A 20,588-nucleotide genomic window follows, 5' to 3' on the forward strand; every position below is an offset into this window, starting at 1 on the left:
CTCCCCCTGCTTGTGTTCCCTCTCTTGCTGTGTCTCTCTCTGTCAAATAAATAAATAAAATAGTTAAAAAAAAAAAAAATTACTAGGAATAATGGATTTCTTTTTCATATCCAATGTATTGTAATCCATTACCATCATTGTTTTTCATTACAGTCAGATTTCCTAAACCTGGCCACATGGAGCTCCTTTTTTTTTTTAAGATTTATTTATTTATTTGAGAGAGAGAGAGTTCATGCATGCATGCACGTGCAGGGGTGGTGGGAGGGGCTGAGAGGGAGGAAGAGGGACAGGCAGACTCTAAGCTGAGTGGGGAGCCCGATTCAGGGCTCAGTCTCACAACCCTGAGATCATGACCTGAACAGAAGTCAGGAGTCGGACACTTAACCGACTGCGCCGTCTAGGCACCCTGAGACTCCAGCTTCTTTTTTTTTTTTTAAAGATTTTATTTGAGAGAGAGAACGAGCATGAGGAGGGGGGAGAGGCAGAGGGAGAAAGAAAGGGAGAAGCAGACTATCCACTGAGCAGGGAGCTCGATGTGGGGGCTCGATCCCAGGACTCTGGGATCATGACCTGAGCCGAAGGCAGATGCTTAACCGACTAAGCCCCCCAGGCGCCCGGAGACTCCAGCTTCTTAATGCTTGTTTCCTTTCCTCTATAATTTTACTTACTCTCCATAAGACATTCCTTCATCCTCTTCACCGTGCTTTTTCCCTGTTTTCTTCAGCCTTCTCCTTTCCAAGCCACATTTTCTGCCCCCCCCCCCGCCCCATTCTGTCTTCTGCTCCGCACTATTGTGAGTGTCCCACGGATCCCTAATCCCCCCCCCCACCGCCCCAAGTTCCCTCCTTTTAGTTTTCATTCATGGACTCTCATTTAAAATCTTTCTTATGCCAGACTGCATTTACTGTGTATCCGTTTTTGTTAAGCAAAGCCATTCATGATTGCTGAGATGGGCTTTCTTGGGTATGAAATGACCCAAGTTGCACCCACACTGAGAAATGAAATTACAGCCCAAAGGAAGGAAACCTGATACTTTAGTTAGCCACTCTGACACAAATAGGGAATCATGTACAGTCCAGGCTCCTGTGGTTGAAAAATTTTTTAAGTGTATTTACTTATTTAATCTCTATAGCTAATGTGGGGCTCGAACTCATGACCCTGAGATCAAGAGTCGCATGCTCTTCCATTTTTTTTTGTAAAGATTTATTTGGGGTGCCTAGGTGGCTCAGTTGGTTAAGCGTCTGACTGTTCAGCTCAGGTCATGATCTCCTATTGTGAGATGAAGCCCAGCATCAGGCTTTATGCTCAGTAGGGAGTCTGCTTCAGATTCTCTCTTTCCTCTCCCTGACCCCCTCCCCGGTCTCTCTAAAATAAATAAATAAAATCTTTTTTTTTAATTAATTAATTTATTTATTTGACAGAGAGAGATACAGCAAGAGAGGGAACACAAGCAGGGGGAGTGGTAGAGGGAGAAGCAGGTTTCCCCCCAAGCAGGGAGCCCGATGCGGGGATCCTGGGATCATGACCCGAGCCGAAGGCAGACGCTAAACGACTGAGCCACCCAGGCGCCCCATAAATAAAATCTTAAAAAAAAAAAAAAGATTTATTCATGAGAGAGAATGCGAGCAGGTGGAGGGGCAGAGGGAGAGAGAAAGAGTCCCAGCAGACACCCCACCAAGCGTGGAGCCTGACCCAGGGCTCAACCCCAGGACCTGGAGATCATGACCTGATCCACAACCAAGAGTCGGAAGCTCAGCTGACTGAGTCATCCAGGTTCCCCAAGAGTGGCATGCTCTTCTGACTGAACCAGCCAGGCGCCCCTGGGCTCCTGTATTTGGACAGAGAGTAGTTCGCAGGCCTCATGACAAACTTCTGAGGACCTGGGGCTTGCAGCCACTGGTCCAGGCTTTCCTTTCCTGTTCCAGCTGGATTACCAGGCTCCCAGCTTTTCTGTCCTCACAGCTCACCGTGGTCTCTGCTCCCAGGGCCTCCCTTTGCAAAGGCCAGGATTTGTATTGGGTTTTCAGGATTGCATATGCAGGGTGGCCAGGAAATGTTTTATTTTCCTCAGGAGTCTCTCAAGAGATGGCCCTTTCTTTTTCTTTCTTTTTTTTTTTAAGATTTTATTTATTTATTTGACAGAGAGAGAGAGACCGTGAGAAAGGGAACACAGCAGGGGAGTGGGAGAGGGAGAAGCAGGCCTCCCGCTGAGCAGGGAGCCCGATGTGGGGCTCGATCCCAGGACCCTGAGATCATGACCTGAGCCGAAGGCAGATGCTTAACGACTGAGCCACCCAGGCGTCCCGAGATGGCCCCTTCTTTGAGGACTTCTCTGTACCCTGGAGAGACTTTTTTTTTTTTTTTTAAAGATGTTATCTATTTATTTGAGAGAGAAAGAATGAGAGCACGAGAGGGAAGAGGGTCAGAGGGAGAAGCAGACTCCCCGCTGAGCAGGGAGCCCGACGTGGGACTCGATCCTGGGACTCCAGGATCATGACCCGAGCCGAAGGCAGTCGCTCAACCAACTAAGCCACCCAGGCGCCCGAGACATGTTTTCTTTTTTTTTTTTTTTTAAGATTTTATTTATTTATTCATTAGAGACAGAGAGAGGCAGAGGGAGAAGCAGGCTCCCAAGGAGCAGGGAGCCCGATGCGGGACTCGATCCCAGGACCCTGAGATCATGACCTGAGCCGAAGGCAGACGCTTAACCATCTGAGCCACCCAGGCGCCCCCCGAGACATGTTTTCTTAATTGTAGGGTTTTTCTTATCTCCTGACTTCCTGTCCATATCATTAAGTTTTTCTTCCTGTCTCACTCAGAACTGGGATTTCCTGACTGTAATGGTCTGTGAGCGTTTTCTCCCGTATTACAAATGCAATATTATGTATTAGACAAAAATCAATAAAGATGAGCAAAAAATTATAATAGCTAACATTCTGGGTGCTCTTAGTGTGGGTTGGGCACTTTGTGTTTGTTAACTCATTTGAGAGGCCGACAACAACCAGAGATGTAGGGTTGGGGTTATCCTCATTTTCCCTCCTTTGCAGTTGAAGAAAGTGAGTCTGGAGGTTAAATGACTGGCTCAGAATCACAAGCTGATAAGTTGCAGAGCTGATCTTCAAACCAGAGCCAAGACTTGTTTGTGTTACCCTTCCAGAGCTTTTCCTATACACAAGCATATATACACAAAAATGGGATCGTATTGTATGTAAAATACTTTTTATTATTTATATATTGTGACTATCTTTCCATGTTGGTAAATCTACTTCAACAGCATTCTCTTTAATCCAGTGTCCTTCTGTTTCCTCTTCTTTCGGCCCTATACCCAGGATCGACGAGAACGTGCTGGGAGCCCAGCTGGATGTTGAAGCCGCCCATTCAGAGATCCTCAAGTACTTCCAGTCGGTCACCTCGAACCGGTGGCTCATGGTCAAAATCTTCCTCATCCTCATTGTCTTCTTCATCATCTTTGTGGTCTTCCTTGCCTGAACCCTCTCCACTCTGAGGCACTCCGTGGGGGTTTGGAACCCCTTTGGGAGGGCAGGTGGCCAGTGTTGCCACTGAGCCTGTGCAGGGTGCTTGGGAGAAAGGCCCTGTTTCCCTGGAACTGCTGAGAATGGCCACTGTCCCTGACCCCTAACCCTTTGCCTCTGGCCACCCTGTCCTCCCCTCACCGCCCTCAGGCCCTCGAAACACACACGGTTCTGGATTTGTACTCTGCTGTGAGGTGGCTGGAAGGGAGCAGAAGCCAACTGGGGGGCAGTGGGGGAGGTTGTCTCCACTAGGTAGGAGATTTTTAGAAACTCCCCAGCCTTTTCCAAAGGAAACTTTGGCAGCAAGGGGAGATGATGCCCTTTCCCACCTTCCTGAGAGTGAGGAGAGGAAGTGAAATTGCCCCCCCCCAGCCCCCCCGGGACCAACTTTCCCATCTGGGTTAGAATTTGACCTCTTTCTTCTTCCTCTCTCCACCACATGAAGCAGGGGGCCCTGAGCCCCTCGGCTGCCTGCACAACCCCAACTTTGGCTGCTGGTGACTCTCAATCTGCCAAATGCGCTGCAGCCCGTTTTCTCCCAATTACAGCAAGACTGTCAGCCTCGCTAGCCATGTCGTCATTTCTGGGTGGGAGCGTCGAAGGGCCTTCACAGCCAGTGGAGTGAGCGCACTGCCCGGTACCAGAACTGAGGCTGGGCTGATGGCTCTAAGGGCCAAGCTTTGGGCCCTGTGCACACAGCTGCCTCCGGGCAGGGAACACCCAGGTGCAGCAGCACTTCATGAGCATGGAAACTTCCCTTCAAAGGGGGAAGCACGACCCCAGCATGGGTCCCTGATTGGTGGCAACTTCCAGGATCATCTCCAGCAGTATTTGTACCTGTTTCAGCTGCATGCTCCAACCAGCTGGCCCCCATTTTTCCTTGAGCTGGATGACACAGGAGCTCTGCCTGCTGCCAGGAGTGAAAGGTGAAGAACTTGTTCCCAGCTCCAGCTGAGGCTCTTGGTCCCCTCCAAGCCCCTCACCAAATCCAAGCCAGTCACAGGAGGATGGAGGAGAAACCTGCCTGGAATGCCCACCCTCCAGGGAGGTTAATACACTTCTTGGTGTTATTCTGAGGTTACTGGGGTCCCCCCACATCTCACACACCCCAGAGGAAGTTCAAGCTACAGAGAGAACAATCACAACTCTGAAAGCTGACCCTAGAACGTCGGGGGTGGGGGGGCAGTCTAGGAGAACCTTTGTCTTTTCTAGCCCAGGCATTTTACTATTTCCTCTCTCCCAGGCCTCTGGTCAGCAGGTGGTCTTGCTTGCATCTTCACTGCCCAACTGACACAAACTGCAGTTCTGGTACAGCACCTCAGTGGTGGATGGGGAGGTTGTGAAGACAATTGCTTGTGAGAGCCAGAAAAATGGTCTGTTCATTTGACATGGCAACTCTTCTTGGGAGGATGCATAGATCGGAAATTCATTTATTTCCCAAGTGTTTGTTGAGTTCTTGGTACGTGCCAGGCAGGGTACTGAGCCAGGAGCTGGAGAAAAGTCACGAATTAGTGAACATCCCTGCTCTGTTGGGGTTTACGTTCTAGTTTTCTGTTGCCTGATAACCCATCTTACGAGGAAAGCGTGACATATATCGGCTGCTGGCAAAGGGCTGGGCTGAGAGATTCAATACTGGCTGTATAACGCTAGGGGATCTAAGAACCATCACTCCCGCTCCAAGGCCCGGGTCTCCCCTTCCTCGGAAGCCCTTCGTGCGACCCCCTTCCCCATTCCTCTCGGAGACTTGGGCTGCAGCAGCTTGCTCTTTGCTCCAGCGCTAGCCCCGGAGGTGCTGGCGTAAGACGAACCGAAGAAAGGCGGCGGGGCTGGCCGGCCCCAACCCTGGGGTGGCTGGGCGAGCGCAGGTCTCTGGCGGGACCAGGAACGGTTGAGCCCCGCCCCCAGCGCGGCTGCCAGCCGAGTGCGCACGCGCAGAGGGCCGCGCTCCTCAGGTGGCACCGCCCACCACCGGGGGACGTCGGCGGCGCGCGACGTATTTCGCAGGATAAATGCGGTGGCGCCGGGCGTAGGAGCGCTTCGGCCGGGGCGTTTTTGGGCGTTTGGACGTTTGGTGGCGTTGCGGCCCGCGCCTGAGCCTGCTCTGCTTCTCGCTGTGCCATGGCGGACGAGGGGAAGTCCTACAACGGTCAGTGCTGGCTCTCAGGGCGGCGAGCGAGATGATCTGGGGCCCAGTGGGCGGCGCCGGCCTAGGCCGAAGCCCCGGGGCGGGAGGCCGCGAGAGGCCGGGCGTCCGCGGGGGGCGTCGGCGGCGCGGCCCGGGGGCAAGGCCCCCCGCGGGCCCGGCCGCACTCGAGGCTGGGAGCCCGACGTGTTGACGCGGGAATCCTGGCGTTGCGAGGAGCTTCGGTTCGGAGCAGGCGGCCTGGCGGTGGGGTGGCGAGATTCCTTTGAACTTTGTGGGTGGTTGATGCCTGTCAGTTCAGGTTGGCGGCCAGACTCTTCTTTTAATGTGAGTCGGTGCCCTTCTCATCGGCTACCTGTGTCCTATTTTCCACCGCGTCCAGTCTCTTGCCCCGCCTCCCCGGCGGCCTTGGCTTTGGCTTTAAAATTTAAACCTCCATACCAAAGCGCTGTATCCGAACACTACGCAGGGTTTTTGTCCAGAGGAGTGGTTAGGAGCACATGACAGCTGAGGTTTGAGTCCTGAGTTGTCTTCCCCAAGCTTGAGTGAATTCCACTCCCAGGCCTCATTTTTCTATTTTCCTAAGAAGGTAGCGATTGTACTTATTTCCTAAGTTTGGCCTTGTGTATGTTAAACGAGTTTATTCACATCAAGTGCCTGGAGCATAGTGCCTGGCCCTGGAGAAAGTTCTCAGTGTATATTAGCTGTGCCTGCTATTCAGTTGTTTGTTTGTTTTTCCCCTGTGGTCATTTCTTAAGGTTCATTGTTTGTAGAGTGCTAGGCATGAGGCAGACCTTTTTTTTAGAAGCCATTCCTACACTCCAGAGGATTCAGAGGGTCCTGTCCCTGGAGAGCAGTCAAGGACAGTTGGCTAAGCTCCCTAGTTGCCACTAGAACCTGAATCTTAGAAGTTGTCTCCTGAGTTAAAAGGCATTTCTGGGGGTGCCTCTGTGGCTCAGTTGGTTCAGTCAGCATCTGCCTTTGGCTCAGGTCTTGATCCCAGAGTCCTGGGATAGAGCCTCATGTCGGGCTCTCTGCTCAGTGGGGAGCCTGCTTCTCACTCTCCCTGCTGCCCCACCTACTTGTGCGCTCTCTCTCTTTCTCTCCCTCTCTAGTAAATAAATAAAATCTTTTTTTTTTAAAGGCATTTCTGGCCAAGGAAATAAAGAGCCCACTCCCAAAACTTCAGGGTGTCAGTTTGAGAACAAGAATTTTTTTTTTTTTTAAGATTTTATTTATTTGACAGAGAGAGACACAGCAAGAGAGGGAACACAAGCAGGGGAAGTGGGAGAGGGAGAAGCAGGCTTCCCTCGGAGCAGGGAGCCCGATGCGGGGCTCAATCTGAGGACCCCGGGACCATGACCTGAGCCGAGGGCAGACGCCCAACAACTGAGCCACCCAGGCGCCCCGAGAACAAGAATTTTAAAGAGGGACGGCTGGGTGGCTCAGTCATTGGGTGTCTGCCTTCGACTCAGGTCATGGTCCCAGGGTCCTGGGATCGAGCCCCGCATCGGGCTCCCTGCTCCGCGGAAGCCTGCTTCTCCCTCTCCCACTTCCCCTGCTTGTGTTCCCTCTCTCACTGTGTCTCTGTCAAATAAATAAAGTCTTTTAAAAAGAAAAAAAAAGAATTTTAAAGAAGCCAAAAAAAAAGTTTTAAAGAAGCCCTTAAATTGATTATATTTATAATTGTATGACGTTTGTACTCTGTAGGCAAAGGAAGCATTGTTTGCTGAAAGCTGATGTGATCATTGTGATTGATTGATTTTAGGAGATGTGAGAGAGGTCCCCATCCAGATTTTGAGAAGGGTTAAATAGATTTGGGAGGCCAAGAGCAAGCAGATTTCAGGTGACTTTTCAGTTGCACACTGAGTCCATATTCTGCTCACATTTCCACATTGTGCTTCTCTTCTTTGTAAGTTCCAGTTTCTGACTCATTTTTCTGAAGCCCTGTGTTGTCTTCCAGTAATGTTTCCCTCATGCTGCCATGCCACAGAGAGGGTTCTCTCTCTCAACAGACAGAAGTTTGCGTGGAAGTGGGCTTTGTAGTTGGTGTGTATGTCATTCTATAGCACAGGCTGCTGGAGCTGTGATTGCCACAGCAGGGTAGCTGGACTAGCAACGTGTTTTCTTTTCTTTTTTTTTTTTCTTAAAGATTTTATTTATTTGAAAGAGAGAATGAGAGAGAGCACATGAGAGGGGGGAGGGTCAGAGGGAGAAGCAGGCTCCTTGCTGAGCAGGGAGCCCGATGCGGGACTCGATCCCGGGACTCCAGGATCATGACCGGAGCCGAAGGCAGTTGCCTAACCAACTGAGCCACCCAGGCGCCCAGCAACGTGTTTTCTAATTGATGTCGTTTTTAATCCCAGAGCACGATGACCGTGTTAGTTTCCCTCAAAGAAGAAAGAAAGGCCGGGGTCCTTTCCGGTGGAAATATGGTGAGGGGAACCGTAGGTCTGGAAGAGGAGGTTCTGGCATCCGGTCTTCCCGCCTGGAGGAAGATGACAGAGATGTGGCGATGAGTGATGCCCAGGATGTTCCCCGAATACGACAGTAAGTGACCAGTTGATCTGGTTTGATTTTAGTGACCCATTTATTTTTTTAGTTCTCTACTGCCCACACCATTTCTCTTCCCACCTGTACAAGTGAGAATGCCAGGGCCAACTTAATGGGCGAACAGTCTTAGCTGCAGTCCTGACAGCAGTGTGGGAAGGCTTTGAGAAGACATTCCTAGTGTTTGTGGACATTTTATTCTCTGCTTCCCCACAGCAACCCCTATCCTTCCCGACCCAACCGTCGAGGTGACAGTTGGCATGATCGAGATCGCATTCATGTTACTGTGCGGAGAGACAGAACTCTTCCAGACAGAGGAGGGGCTGGTACCAGTCAGGATGGGACCTCGAGAAACTGGTTTAAGATTACAGTGAGTGTGTGGGGCACCTGGGGGGCTCAGTCGGTTAAGTGTCTGTCTGTCTCTTGATTTCAGCTCAGGTCACGATCTCAAGGTCATGAAATTGAGTCCTGTTTCATCTTTGTGCTGGGCATGGAGCCAGCTTGAGATTCTCTCTCTCTCTCTCTCTCCCTCCCCCTCCTTTTGTCCCTCCCCCCTTAAAAAAAGAAAAAGATTACAGTGAGTGTCTGGGGAAGTAGATGCTGCAAGGGAGAGAGGGGGCTGGGCTCAGAGTGAAGGTCTTTACTTTTCACACGACAAAATCAATCTTTTCAGCTGTTTTCTCCACAGTCAGGTGTTCATCCTTTCTTCTAGAACACCTAAGAGCAGGTTCAGGAAAGGCATAGAAGAGGACAAGCAGGATTGGGGAGGGGGGGCACCATCTAAAGGAAAACATGATTAACTGGTTGGGAGGTAGAGGAACTCCTCTGAATGTCTCCATGTGGCTCAAGCCGATCATGGGGCTTGGGATCTCTTAAGTTCTCTGAGGGTCGGGCCAGGTCTGAATCATATCTTGAAACTTTTAGAACCCAAAAATTTTATTTTCTTGAGGAATACTAAGTTTAAATGGACAGAAAGGAGGAGGGTAAGGAGTCTGACTTGAGTAAAAAAAACTTTTAACTGGCCCTTTCTTCAGGAAATGTTGTGAAAGTTGGCAGAAGATATGAAAGAGCGCTAGATGCGTCTGATGGCCAGCTTTCGTTACATATTGTTCTTTTCTCTCTCTCATCTAGATTCCCTATGGCAGAAAGTATGACAAGTCATGGCTCCTGAGTGTGATTCAGAGCAAGTGCAATGTCCCTTTCACCCCCATTGAGGTGAGAGAAGGCCTCTGTGGCCGCTGGGCACCAAGGAAGGCGAGGGGCCAGCTGGACCAGGGGCCCTGGGCTCCAAGTCTCATGCTCTTGTTTCCTCTTTGTGCAGTTTCACTATGAAAACACACGGGCCCAGTTTTTCGTGGAGGATGCCAGCACCGCCTCTGCGTTGAAGGCCGTCAACTATAAGATTGTAGATCAGGAAAACCGAAGGGTGTGTATAAAGGGCCTGGCTTGGCTGGGGGTAGGTCTTGATCCTGCAGCTTAGGCTTCCCTGGGATTCACCCTGCCCTCCGTGTCTTCTCTGTAGATATCCATCATCATCAACTCCTCTGCCCCACCCCATTCGGTACAGAACGAACTGAAGCCGGAACAAGTCGAGCAGCTAAAGGTGAGTCAGGCTCCTGTCACGTGTTTCCGCTCCAGTCCTCCCACTTCTTGCATCCACAACCCTCCACACAACCTAAGTGAGCCCCTGACCCCCAACCCCTTTTCTTTCCCCTGTAGCTGATCATGAGCAAACGATATGATGGCTCCCAACAAGCGCTTGACCTCAAAGGCCTCCGTTCAGACCCAGGTAGGACCAGTAGCAGTCATTCTCAGGGAGGTGGAGGCAGAGGGGGATCTGTCGGGTGGGGAAAGTTCGAGAATGGTTGGTACGAACTCTGACCTGGGAAAGCCCTCTCAGATTTGCCTTTCCTTCTTTTCTGCTTCCTGAAGACTTGGTGGCTCAGAACATCGATGTCGTCCTGAATCGCAGGAGCTGTATGGCGGCTACCCTGCGAATCATTGAGGAGAACATCCCTGAGGTGAGGCCTTTGTCCTGTTTTAAGACGGGAGGAAGCAGGGTGCTATAGGTAGGATGGGGTCGGGAGGCAGGTGTGTCTCTTAATTCTTTGTTGGCGGTGCTTCCTCTAAACTTTTCTCTGCCCACAGCTTTTGTCCTTAAACTTGAGCAACAACAGGCTATACAGGCTGGATGACATGTCCAGCCTTGTGCAGAAAGCACCCAACCTGAAGATCCTCAACCTCTCCGGAAATGAGGTGAGACCTGAGGGCCTGGTTGTGTTGTGGGCGGGGTGAGCAGAGGGCTCGGGCAAGAGGCTCGAGGAGGGTGTTTCGGGGATGGGGATCTTGCTGGCTCTCCTTACCAGGATCTCCTGCCCACTTTTTCTCCCCACCTCTCTGCAGTTGAAGTCTGAGAGGGAGTTGGACAAGGTAAAAGGGCTGAAGCTGGAAGAGTTGTGGCTCGACGGAAACCCGCTATGCGACACCTTCCGAGACCAGTCCACCTACATCAGGTCAGTTGTAGCCTCTGTCTCCCCTCCTGGGGACCTTCACCCCCCGGGAGGCTGAGCTAATGCACCCTGACCAGTGCCCGTCTGCAGGAGATGTGCAGCCCTGAGCTGGAACCACCTGTCCTTTGGGAGGATCACATGTTCCTCCCTTCGTCTGTCCGTGTGTCCCAGCTTGGCCCCGAGGTTTCCTTTCCTTTCTTCTCACCTGACTACCTATTTGCTGTTCTGTGGTCTTTCCTCTTCCCAAACACAGCCTTTTCTAGAGTCTCCCAATCCTACTGTTCCAGGAAGGGCGTTTCCCGCTTTATACCACGACCAGGGCGTGTCTTGCATATATGTCCCATACGTGGATCTGCCTTGTGCCAAGAGCCTGGTATCCCTGGGCCGAGAAAGGCCTCCCTCCCTGGGACTTGCTGTTGATGGGCCTTCCCTTCTTTGTCCGGTGTTGGCCCCTCTTGCCGTTTTGCCAGGAGGGACTCTTGTCACAGTCCACGTGCCCAAGGCCGTTGCCTGGGCCTTCCCCCTCGTGCTGAGGTTGAGGCCTCCTCGGAGCTGGTGCCACGCATTCTGTCTCTCTTGCCCAGAGCTGTGAGCTGGGCCCTCCCTGGAGAAGAAACCTGGGTTCCCCAAGCCATGTGACTAGAGCCAGGGCCCCGCCAGCAGGCGAGGGAAGCCCAAGGCAGGCGCTGGGCGTGGAGGCCACGGGGGCATAGACTACCGAGGAGACACAGAACTGACCCTCTCGGGGGGGCGCTGCCCCGCCCTCACTTGCACACCTCACATCGCCCTGCTTGGCCCCGGAGGATGGCTGGTTAGCCAGAGACGGGTAAGATTCCTCAGGGAAGGAACAACCTAAGACAGGCACAGTCGCAGAGGGGCCATCAGGAGAGAATTTGGGGGCCAACAGAGGTGGGGCACAGACCCTCACCCCCCCAACTTTGCAGGGGCCTGAACCCTCACCTCTTCTGAGGGAGGTCTCCTGCCCCCATGGCTGCTTCACTTCCCACGCCCAGCTCAGATCGGGACCCAGGTAGCAGACAGAGACCTGGCCAACAGCAACTGCCCTCCGGCTGCAGCAAGAATTTGTTTTCCGTCTGTACCTTGGACCACAGGGAAAGGGGCAGCCGAAGGAAAAGGCTGTGTTGGGTGTCTTCTTCCCTTTTTTCTTTCTTACTTTCCTGAATGCCTCTTTGCCTTATAGTTCTTTCGCTTTTTCTTTGCTTTTTCTTTTTACTCTCTACTTCCCTCTGTCTCCCCATCTCTCCCTTGCCCCAGCCCCATCCTGCCTTCTCTCTCTCTCTTCTTTTCCTTCCTTGTCTTCTTTCTTCACCTCCCCTCTTCCTGAACCCCCCGCCTTGCTCATCTCCCTGCCCCAACATCCTGTGCCATCCCTGTGGTGTGTTCTGGTCTTGGCCACGGCCAGACCGGGCAGAACTGATGGATACCTGTTGAGGCAGCGGAGCCCCTGGGCTCCCACCCCATTCCCTCCTCCCGGGGCTGCACAGGTGAGTAGGTGGAAGGTAAGGGGGGCAGGGAGGGGAAGGAGGTCCTGGCTTAAAGCCTGGGCTGGGAGTGCTGCTCTGTGGCGCTCGGGTCAGGCAGCAAGAAGAGAGTCAGCCTTCAAGGCAGTCATTTCTGGGTGCCCCGGGTGAGGTGGGGAGTGGGGCCTCTTTCCCCAGAGCTCAGAGGCTGGGGAGGAGTGAGAGGACAAGCAGGATGGGGTGGGCGGTCCCTTGGGCTTTGGAATATTTGCTCCTAGAGCAGCTCAGGAGGCACGGTGGCTCTGAAGCATCACTCACTTCTGTCCCGTTTTTGACAGCGCCATTCGAGAACGATTTCCCAAATTATTACGCCTGGTAAGTCTGTAGCTCTTTAAATTCTTTTCTAATGAGCATAGGCTCTCCCACCCAAAAGCTCTTGCCTCACGTGTGTTCGTATGACCGTTAATTTGGAGACAACGAAGACCTTTGAGAATCTGGCAAAGGCTGTAATCCTTCTCAGAAAAAGGCCTGTAGACAAAAGTTGCCTCTGTCGGGATTCCTGGATCTTTTCCGTGTGTCCTTGACACTTGATCTCTGACCCCTCATTCCTAGTTTGCCCATTTCATTACTCATCCAGCCTTTTCTCTCTGGTTACGCTGTCGACTTCCCACAGGACGGCCATGAGTTACCTCCGCCAATTGCATTTGATGTTGAAGCCCCCACAATGTTACCTCCCTGCAAGGTAAGAAGGGGGCAGCGCTAGAACTCATGTTGGGAGGAGAGAATTGGATACGTGGTCCTGATACCCGTGTGTGATTCCAGGGAAGCTACTTTGGAACAGAGACCCTGAAGAATCTGGTCCTGCACTTCCTGCAGCAGTGAGTATGCAGGGCCCCCCGAGGCTGGGGAGCGGTGGGTGGGTCCCGGCACAGCTCCCTCTGGGGAGCCAGACCCGGGAGCTCAGACTGTCCCTTTTGTGTTCTGCACAGGTACTATGCGGTGTACGACTCTGGAGACCGGCAGCGGCTCCTGGACGCCTACCACGACGGGGCCTGCTGCTCCCTCAGCATTCCCTTCACGCCCCAGAACCCTGCCCGGTGAGTGTCCCTGGCCACAGCCTGCCCAGGACCATGCAGGTGAGCACCTGCCAGCTCACATCCTGCTCTGACCCCTGCCTCCTTTTCCGCTTCTTCCTCTAGAAGCAACCTGGCCGAGTACTTCAAGGATAGCAGGAATGTGAAGAAGCTCAAAGACCCAAGTAAGTGTGCGATGTGAGCAGAACAGGGTGGGAGAGGGGGGCGGGCGGGCGGGACTCGGTCACGGGGCTCAGGAGCGTGCGGCAGCCCCTGACCTTGGGTTCTCCTCTCCCACAGCCCTGCGGTTCCGGCTGCTGAAGCACACACGTCTCAATGTCGTCGCCTTCCTCAATGAGCTGCCCAAAACTCAGCACGACATCAACTCCTTTGTGGTAGACATAAGCGCGCAGACAGTAAGCACCTGTTTCTTGCCCACAAAAGCCGGAACTGAGGAAGGGCAGTTACGAGGCCTGGGGGCCTGCGGGCTCTGGCCGGGAGCCTGCATGGTGACAGACGCCTCTTCTCTTTCAGAGTACGTTGCTGTGTTTTTCTGTCAACGGGGTCTTCAAAGAAGGTAAGAAGCTTTGGAGTCCCGAGTTTGCAGAGTGGGCCCTCCCTCAGCGAGATTTTTTTTTCTCAACACTCTCAGCTACCTTCCTTCTCTGTCCCTGACCTCCTCCTCTTCTGCCCCCAAGCCACCTTCATGAGGCCTCCCCTCCCCACCCCATGTCTGGGAAATGGGACAAGCCTGAGGATTAGGAGGACACAGACTCTGAGGTCAGGCAGGTCTGGGCTTCCATTCCAGCCTCGGGCCCATGGGTCTGTGGGCAACTTATATTACCTCTGGGCTTCGAATTCTTTATTTGTAAAAGGGGGTTGGTAAGAGCCATCTCACAGCCGTGCCGTGGGGAGTCAGCGCAGCGCCTGACACAGGAGCTAACGCACGGGTCCTCTGGGTGGGCTAACGCTGGTGGTGGTTCGCCCTGCCCTCCCGACACTCCTCTTCCCCTCTCCTCCCCTATACACACATAATCATCTGTCTGGTCTGCTTCAGTTGAGTTGTATCCAGTAAGACCAGGATTGGAGAAGCTTTTAGTAAACTTCAGGTGTAGCTGATTCTAAGGGGTCGTTGCTGTTGTTAACATTACAGTGGACGGAAAGTCTCGGGATTCTTTGCGAGCCTTCACCCGGACATTTGTCGCTGTTCCTGCGAGCAACTCAGGGTGAGTGAGTGGTTTACCACATGGGGTCCCAGTCCCAATCCGTGGCCAGCATGTGGGAATTAGTGGGGGGATGTGAAGGGGGAGCCGATCCTCAGGAAATGTTCCGAATTTCAGGAGGAGGCTCTCACAGTGGTGGTGAGCTCGGCTCTGGAGTCAGACTGTTTGGGTTTTTCATCTGGCTGCACCACTTCTAGCTGAGAGCAGGTTTCCTCATTGGGAAACTAACATAAGCTACTTACTTCTTTGGTCTATTGTGAAGATCAGTGGGAATAAGAACTTCCCTGAGTTGGGAGAGAATATGTAACTCTAATGTTGTTTGGCATCTGCCCCCATACATGGGTTCTTAGGGGCATAAGGTGCGTAAATGATAAAAGGTAATGACCAAGGGGCGCCTGGGTGGCTCAGTCAGTTAAGCGGCTGCCTTTGGCTCAGGTCATGATCCCGGGGTCCTGGGATCGAGCCCCACGTCCAGCTCCCTGCTCAGCGGAGAGCCTGCTTCTCCCTCTCCCTCTGCCTACTTGTGCTCTGTCAAATAAATAAATAAAATCTTAAAAAAAAAAAAGTAATGACCAAGAGTGGGGAGGGGGACTTGGTGGGTATTGAAAGAATCAGTTAAGTGTAAAAGTGTCAAGTGTGAGAACAGGAATAATGTTGGGAAGTTGAGGTTGGCTGTCTGTCCAGCTGTCTAAAGTGCTTTTTGTCCCGAAGGCTGTGCATCGTGAACGACGAGCTGTTTGTGCGGAATGCCAGCCCTGATGAGATCCAGAGAGCCTTTGCCATGCCTGCACCCACCCCTTCCTCCAGTCCAGTGCCCACCCTGTCCCCAGAGCAGCAGGAAATGCTGCAGGCGTTCTCTACCCAGTCCGGCATGAACCTTGAGTGGTCCCAGAAGTGAGTACTGGGAATGTGTAGGAATAGGGGTAAACAGAGGTAGGAGTGGAAGTGAATAATGAGTGCTCCTGACATTTTAAAAGCCAAAATTTAGGGGTGTCTGGGTGGCTCAGTCATTAAGCGTCTGCCTTCGGCTCAGGTCATGATCCCAGGGTCCTGGGTCTGAGCCCCGCATCGGGCTCCCTGCTCCGCGGGAAGCCTGCTTCTCCCTCTTCCACTCCCCCTGCTTGTGTTCCCTCTCTCGCTGTCTCTCTCTCTGTCAAATAAAATCTTTAAAAAAAAAAAAAACAAAATTTATAAATATGGCCCATAAAAAAATTTGGCCTATGCCTAAATTAGCATAGCAAAATTTTTATATACTATTCTGCAACTTACTTTTTTTGCTTATCCCATGAATGTCTTTCCCTATCATTATAAAAATTACCTTAGTCTTCTTGATAGCTACTTAATATTCCTTTGTATCCAGTAGACCAGTGATAAGACATTGGGATTTTTACTAATTTTTCATTTGTAATCCATAGTGCAAGAGTGTATGTAATTGTTGGCACACATGGGTGAGTGTTTCTCTAGGAAGGATTGTGAAGTGGCGTTTAGTGAGCAGGGTGCTCTTCCCCCCACTCCAGGTGCCTTCAGGACAACAACTGGGACTACACCAGATCTGCCCAGGCCTTTACTCATCTCAAGGTAAGTTTTGGGAATTCAGTAGCAAGAAGACCAGGGATCTCTGGGCCTTGAGACCGTCAAGCCAACTGGGGGGAGGGGGAAAGGGACTGGCTCTACTGTCCTTTTCTTTTTTTTCTAAGGCTAAGGGCGAGATCCCAGAAGTGGCATTTATGAAGTGATCTGTAGCCGTGCCCCAGAAGAAGCCCCCTGTAAAATAGCCCTTGGATATTGATGTCTCCTTGTCGTGGCTGTCGGCTCTTGTCTCCTCCTCTCTGGCCCCCAGGCCACCCCGTGACTGTGACCGAAGAGGGAGGGCTGCTGGATCCCTCTCCTCACCTGCCTTCTGGAAGACTTCTGGGAGACTTCCAGGAGATTGAGCCTCACTGGTGCCAGGAAGCCAAAGCTTACTTTGTAGAACTGACACTAAACTCCCTCGAAGGATTTAGGTGCTTTGTGTACTTAACCCCAGAACCCGCCGTACTTTTTAAGATAAAGAGTGATATTGTATTTTGTGTCACGATGCTACATTGTTTTTGCCTTGCCCCTTCTTGCGGGGCGGTGCCCCACCCCACCGGGGCGGAAGGCCTCTAAGCTCGGGGGCGGGGCCGCGGGTCGGAAGTCCCGCCCCGGAAGCGACGACGTGCTGGGGCCATGGCGGCGCTTGGGCGGCGGTGGACTGTGCGGCTACTCGCCGCGCTGCGGCCTCTGCACGACGCGGCTCCGTCACGGGACGTGCTGCTCTTCCAGCACGAACGGGGCCGCTTCTTCGCCGTCCTCGGGCTGTTCTGCGCGGGCCAGGGTGTCTTCTGGGCGTCCCTGGCCGTGGCAGCCTTGGCCCGACCCCCGGCCCGGGCGCTGCCTCCAGACGCGGAGCCCGCAGACCGCGGCCGCTTGGACCTGCGCTCCTCGCTCTGGCGCTACGGCCTGGCCGTCGGCTGCGGCGCCATCGGTAAGGCGTGGGCTGGCTTCCAACACGGGGACGTGGGGCGGCTGGACACGACCCTCTCTGCCCCGGCAAGGACAGTGCGGGGCTCCCGACCCTCCGGGCCGGGCCACGCTGGAGTTGGAGGCCCCTGAGCCAGGCCCTCGGACAGACCTGGGGTGAGGTTTGCCTCTCACTCTGTGAGCTTGAGCAGTTACACCGCTCTGACCCGTCTCGCCCTTGAAACGGGGGGTGTACATGAAGGTTGTTGGGGAGGAAGGACGAACACAAGAGCCGGGTAGAAGAGGAGCTCGGTAAATGTTACTATCATCACAATTTTTTTAATTCTGGGCCACTGGAAAGGTTGCTGCTTAGCTCTTCAGCAAAAACCCCTCACCGCAGACTTTGGTCTTCCTGCAGGTATCCTGGTACTTGGCGCTGGTCTTCTCTTCTCCCTCCGTTCTGTGCGTTCAGTGATGCTGCAGGCTGGAGGGAAGCAGGTGACCCTCACCACTCATGCCCCCTTTGGCTTGGGTGCTCATTTCACCGTCCCTTTGAACCAGGTGTCCTGCATGGCCCACCGTGGTGAAGTCCCTGCTATGTTGCCTTTGAAGATCAAAGGCCGGCGCTTCTACTTCCTCTTGGACAAAGCTGGACATTTCCCCAACACAAAACTCTTTGACAATACTGTGGGTGCCTACCGCAGCTTGTGAAGGAACCACCTTGGGTCGCTCACCTCTCCCAGAGGGGAATAAAAACTGAACCTTGGAGATGGGGTGACAACCAAGGGCAGGACACAAGGGGGCCCAGGGTTCATGAGCCGCAAATAAAAGAGCAGTCATCCCAAGGGCAAGGGACAGAACCTCTGACTTTTGTTCCATATCTGTTTAGCTCTGTCCTCCCATCCACCTGCCTACAGTGCTTTAACACCAAGAACTCAGTACCAAGATGAAGGAAGAAAGTAATATAATATTCTGGTACAAAAACAGCTGTAGGAAGAGAGGCGGAGGGGGCCTATCATCATGTTTCCCTCGTGGAGGGAAAACAGGCTCCCAGCATAAACAGGGCCATGAGGGGGCAACAGGATTGTAGGCACTTGGGCACAGAGTCTTTGGCTGCACGAAGCATTCTTTGGTTACTTCTCAGGAATGGGAAAGGCGTGGCCCAACGAGAGCGTCTGTCTCAGAGCTCCACTCAGGGTCGCCCCGCTCCAGAGGCCGGTATGGGGCGGCTTCGGACTTCCACTGCACCACCTGAAGCACCAAGACCACACACCACAATACCAGATTCACCCAAGAAGAGGTCTGTGGGAGACAGGAACAGGAGTGTGAGGAGTGTGGCCATCTCAAACCCAGTTCCACCCACAAACCACTATTCTCTGTTCATGGTCAGGTTGAAAGCCCTTCAGCCTCTCACTGGAGAGCACCCTTAACAACTACAGGTGCTTATAGGAATCTGTGGGTCCCTGGGTTTCCACCAGTCTTTCATATCCCGGGACCTCACTTCAGCATTGTGTAGGTTGGAGTAAAACTGCAGGGCGGTTCCAGGGGGTGTCCATGGAAGTTTCTGGGCTTCAGAGCAGCTGTGAGGTCAAAGAGATGGTGGTGAGAAAGGGAGGATATACTCCGAACACACCCATGCCCAGGTGCCCTTCAAGGTGAGAGCAACTGACAGGGACAGAAAGGGGGTTATAGCTCCCTTCTGCAGAGGGAAGGCAGTCAGCCCCAGCCAGGGTTCCCTCCCTCTCCCATTACCTAATTGTAATGTTCAAGGAGATGATGGATTTGCAGAGAGAACGGGTGCCAAATCGAAGGATACAGGCAGCCACTAAGACCAGGAAGATGGCTATAGCTGAGATGACCAGTGCAATGCGGAGCCCTATGGGACCTCTATGAGGACGGGGAGAGTAAGCCTTGTGGTTGAGGTGGGACTTCTCCCAGCTCAGCCCCCCACCCTCAGCTAGGGCAGTCACCTGTGGGAGTCCTCGATGCAGCTGCTGTAGACCCAGAAGAGCAGAAGCAGGAGACAGTAGAGGGCCAGGAGGCCAGAGACCCCCGCCACAAAGTAGCAGAGGGATGGGGCCGAGGGTTGGGCTAAGGCCGGGGAGGAGCCATTCAGGGCGGCCACACCATACAGGGGACAGCGGCCACTGAAGGAGCCCTGTGAAGAGAAGCTGCTGAGTCCCACCTAGATTTCAGGTTAGAGCCTCGGCGCAGGCTCATGGCAGGTGTGAGGGATAGCCTAGGAGAGGGCTACCCTAGGAAGTTCTCCCTACACTGTCAGTTCCTGTTTCTGGGCCAGTACACTGATGGAGAGGGCCTGCTGGGGAAGTCAAACCTGCGGTGGCCACAAGAATCAGGAAATAGGCGGTGGTTATAAAGGATAGTGAGCTTCGGAGAGGCCTCACAAGTTCTGGTCTCCCCTCTGCAGAAATCCTAGAGTAAAACCAGAACTTGTGTAACCTTCAGCTGTCTCTGGTGTTTTCTCACCTATTAAAAAAAAAAAAGTCCTAACCGGGGCACCTGGGTGGCTCAGTCGTTAAGCATCTGCCTTTGGCTCAGGTCATGGTCCCAGGGTCCTGGGATCGAGCCCCGCATCGGGCTCCCTGCTCGGTGGGAAGCCTGCTTCTCACTCTCCCACTCCCCCTGCTTGTGTTCCCTCTCTCGCTGTGTCTCTGTCAAATAAAATCTTTAAAAAAAAAAAAAAAAGTCCTGGGACGCCTGGGTGGCTCAGATGGTTAAGCATCTGCCTTCGGCTCAGGTCACGATCCCCGAGTCCTGGGATCGAGTCCCGCATCGGGCTCCCTGCTAGGCGGGGAGCCTGCTTCTCCCTCTGCTGCTGCCTCTCTCTCTCTCTCTGACTCTCATGAATAAATAAATTAAAAAAAAAAAGTTCTAATAGTGCCTACTTTATAGGGTTACATGAGCCTGTGTTTATGAACACGACTGCCTGGCTGGGGAAACCCTTGGGCTTTCCGTGGGCGTCTCCTACATGGCCGTCTTGTCATTCACACACACTGGGCTGCAATCCTGCGGTAGCCTGGTCATCTCCGCTACACTAAGCTTTATTTCCTGGCGGAGCTCGGCACAACAGTGTCTGATTTAACGGATGAAGGCAGGGCCTGGGCCGAATTCTGCCGCAGAACCAGTGTGAGGTTATGCAGCCGGAGCCACCAGGCCGGGCTATGTCTGCCGCTGTCAGTCACTCCTGAGGACTCGTCCTTTCGGCGAGGAAACGGCTGTGAAGCAGAACACCGGCGGGCGGAGCCACAGAGCGCGATCGGCGCCGATGCATCCCGGCCGCAGAGCGGCGGCCACCCGCTCCCGGGAGCAGCGCGACGGGACCAGCCCGGCCCGGCCAGCAGAGCCAGCATCCCCGCCCCGCCCCGCCTCCCCGACCCCACGGCCGGCCCCGCCCCGCACCTGGGTCCGGGTCAGCGTCGCGGCCGCCACGGCGCCGCACAGGAAGGCGGCGGTGAACAGCAAGAGCTCGAAGCGCTGCAGCCAGGGCAGCGCCATGGCACCCCCGCCACCAGGAAGGGTCGCCGCGGCTGCCAACCGCCCAAGCCCCGCCTCATCCGGCGCGACCCACGAGCG

General features: G+C 53.5%; 4 protein-coding genes across 12 annotated transcripts in view; 3 read left to right on the forward strand and 1 right to left on the reverse strand.

The window, feature by feature from the left end:
- Window positions 1-4,101, forward strand: part of STX5 (syntaxin 5) — an 18,064-nt gene extending 13,963 nt beyond the window's left edge. For 4 of the 6 annotated variants that reach the window (XM_081797957.1, XM_081797958.1, XM_081797960.1 and 1 more), the window contains exon 11: window positions 3,292-4,101. In XM_081797957.1, coding sequence (XP_081654083.1) covers window positions 3,292-3,505 — 214 coding nt within the window. In that variant the 3' untranslated portion in view covers window positions 3,506-4,101. The remainder of the gene's footprint in view (window positions 1-3,291) is intronic. The other 2 variants (XM_031024883.2, XM_006730355.3) reach the window with 1 other exon arrangement.
- A 1,407-nt stretch (window positions 4,102-5,508) lies between these two features.
- Window positions 5,509-16,577, forward strand: NXF1 (nuclear RNA export factor 1). 3 transcript variants are annotated; one of them, XM_006730353.3, is made up of 21 exons: window positions 5,513-5,679; window positions 8,043-8,226; window positions 8,443-8,596; window positions 9,358-9,441; window positions 9,548-9,652; window positions 9,749-9,829; window positions 9,946-10,015; window positions 10,159-10,247; window positions 10,375-10,482; window positions 10,630-10,739; window positions 12,556-12,592; window positions 12,891-12,959; window positions 13,040-13,095; window positions 13,207-13,314; window positions 13,417-13,475; window positions 13,591-13,706; window positions 13,825-13,867; window positions 14,444-14,516; window positions 15,225-15,407; window positions 16,031-16,091; window positions 16,211-16,577. In XM_006730353.3, the coding sequence occupies exons 1-21, from the start codon at window positions 5,652-5,654 to the stop codon at window positions 16,247-16,249; spliced, it is 1,857 nt and encodes a 618-aa protein (XP_006730416.1). In that variant the 5' UTR covers window positions 5,513-5,651; the 3' UTR covers window positions 16,250-16,577. The 3 variants fall into 3 exon arrangements, with proteins under 3 accessions (XP_081654081.1, XP_006730416.1, XP_081654082.1); XM_081797956.1 differs by lacking the exon at window positions 5,513-5,679 and adding an exon at window positions 5,982-6,003; XM_081797955.1 differs by lacking the exons at window positions 14,444-14,516; window positions 15,225-15,407; window positions 16,031-16,091; window positions 16,211-16,577 and adding an exon at window positions 13,989-14,420 and having other exon boundaries at window positions 5,509-5,679.
- A 57-nt stretch (window positions 16,578-16,634) lies between these two features.
- Window positions 16,635-17,854, forward strand: TMEM223 (transmembrane protein 223). The gene is made up of 2 exons (XM_006730352.3): window positions 16,635-17,019; window positions 17,413-17,854. Exons 1-2 carry the CDS (start codon window positions 16,722-16,724, stop codon window positions 17,703-17,705), a joined length of 591 nt encoding a protein of 196 aa, XP_006730415.1. The 5' UTR covers window positions 16,635-16,721; the 3' UTR covers window positions 17,706-17,854.
- An 87-nt stretch (window positions 17,855-17,941) lies between these two features.
- TMEM179B (transmembrane protein 179B) lies at window positions 17,942-20,574 on the reverse strand. 2 transcript variants are annotated; one of them, XM_081797962.1, is made up of 5 exons: window positions 20,415-20,573; window positions 18,965-19,152; window positions 18,747-18,881; window positions 18,496-18,574; window positions 17,942-18,296 (listed from the first exon to the last, which is right to left on the reverse strand). In XM_081797962.1, exons 1-5 carry the CDS (start codon window positions 20,508-20,510, stop codon window positions 18,135-18,137), a joined length of 660 nt encoding a protein of 219 aa, XP_081654088.1. In that variant the 5' UTR covers window positions 20,511-20,573; the 3' UTR covers window positions 17,942-18,134. The 2 variants fall into 2 exon arrangements, with proteins under 2 accessions (XP_081654088.1, XP_081654089.1); XM_081797963.1 differs by lacking the exon at window positions 18,747-18,881 and having other exon boundaries at window positions 20,415-20,574.
- Window positions 20,575-20,588: the final 14 nt, after the last annotated feature.

This window comes from Leptonychotes weddellii, chromosome 11 (genome assembly GCF_054177405.1).
Source record: "Leptonychotes weddellii isolate Sample4059 chromosome 11, ASM5417740v2, whole genome shotgun sequence".
Classification (NCBI taxonomy): Eukaryota; Metazoa; Chordata; class Mammalia; order Carnivora; family Phocidae; genus Leptonychotes; species Leptonychotes weddellii.

What these genes read in the sequence shown, in the direction of transcription:
- TMEM223 (XM_006730352.3), top strand. Translation starts at nt 16,722, where the DNA reads ATGGCGGCGCTTGGGCGGCGGTGGACTGTGCGGCTACTCGCCGCGCTG. An exon ending in CGTCGGCTGCGGCGCCATCG is followed by an intron (nt 17,020 to 17,412) that starts GTAAGGCGTGGG and finishes GTCTTCCTGCAG; the next exon opens with GTATCCTGGTACTTGGCGCT.
- TMEM179B (XM_081797962.1), bottom strand. Translation starts at nt 20,510, where the DNA reads ATGGCGCTGCCCTGGCTGCAGCGCTTCGAGCTCTTGCTGTTCACCGCC. An exon ending in CGACGCTGACCCGGACCCAG is followed by an intron (nt 19,153 to 20,414) that starts GTGCGGGGCGGG and finishes TTCTCTTCACAG; the next exon opens with GGCTCCTTCAGTGGCCGCTG. An exon ending in TGCATCGAGGACTCCCACAG is followed by an intron (nt 18,882 to 18,964) that starts GTGACTGCCCTA and finishes CCGTCCTCATAG; the next exon opens with AGGTCCCATAGGGCTCCGCA.
- NXF1 (XM_006730353.3), top strand. Translation starts at nt 5,652, where the DNA reads ATGGCGGACGAGGGGAAGTCCTACAACG. An exon ending in CAATGTTACCTCCCTGCAAG is followed by an intron (nt 12,960 to 13,039) that starts GTAAGAAGGGGG and finishes GTGTGATTCCAG; the next exon opens with GGAAGCTACTTTGGAACAGA. An exon ending in TAGACATAAGCGCGCAGACA is followed by an intron (nt 13,707 to 13,824) that starts GTAAGCACCTGT and finishes CTTCTCTTTCAG; the next exon opens with AGTACGTTGCTGTGTTTTTC.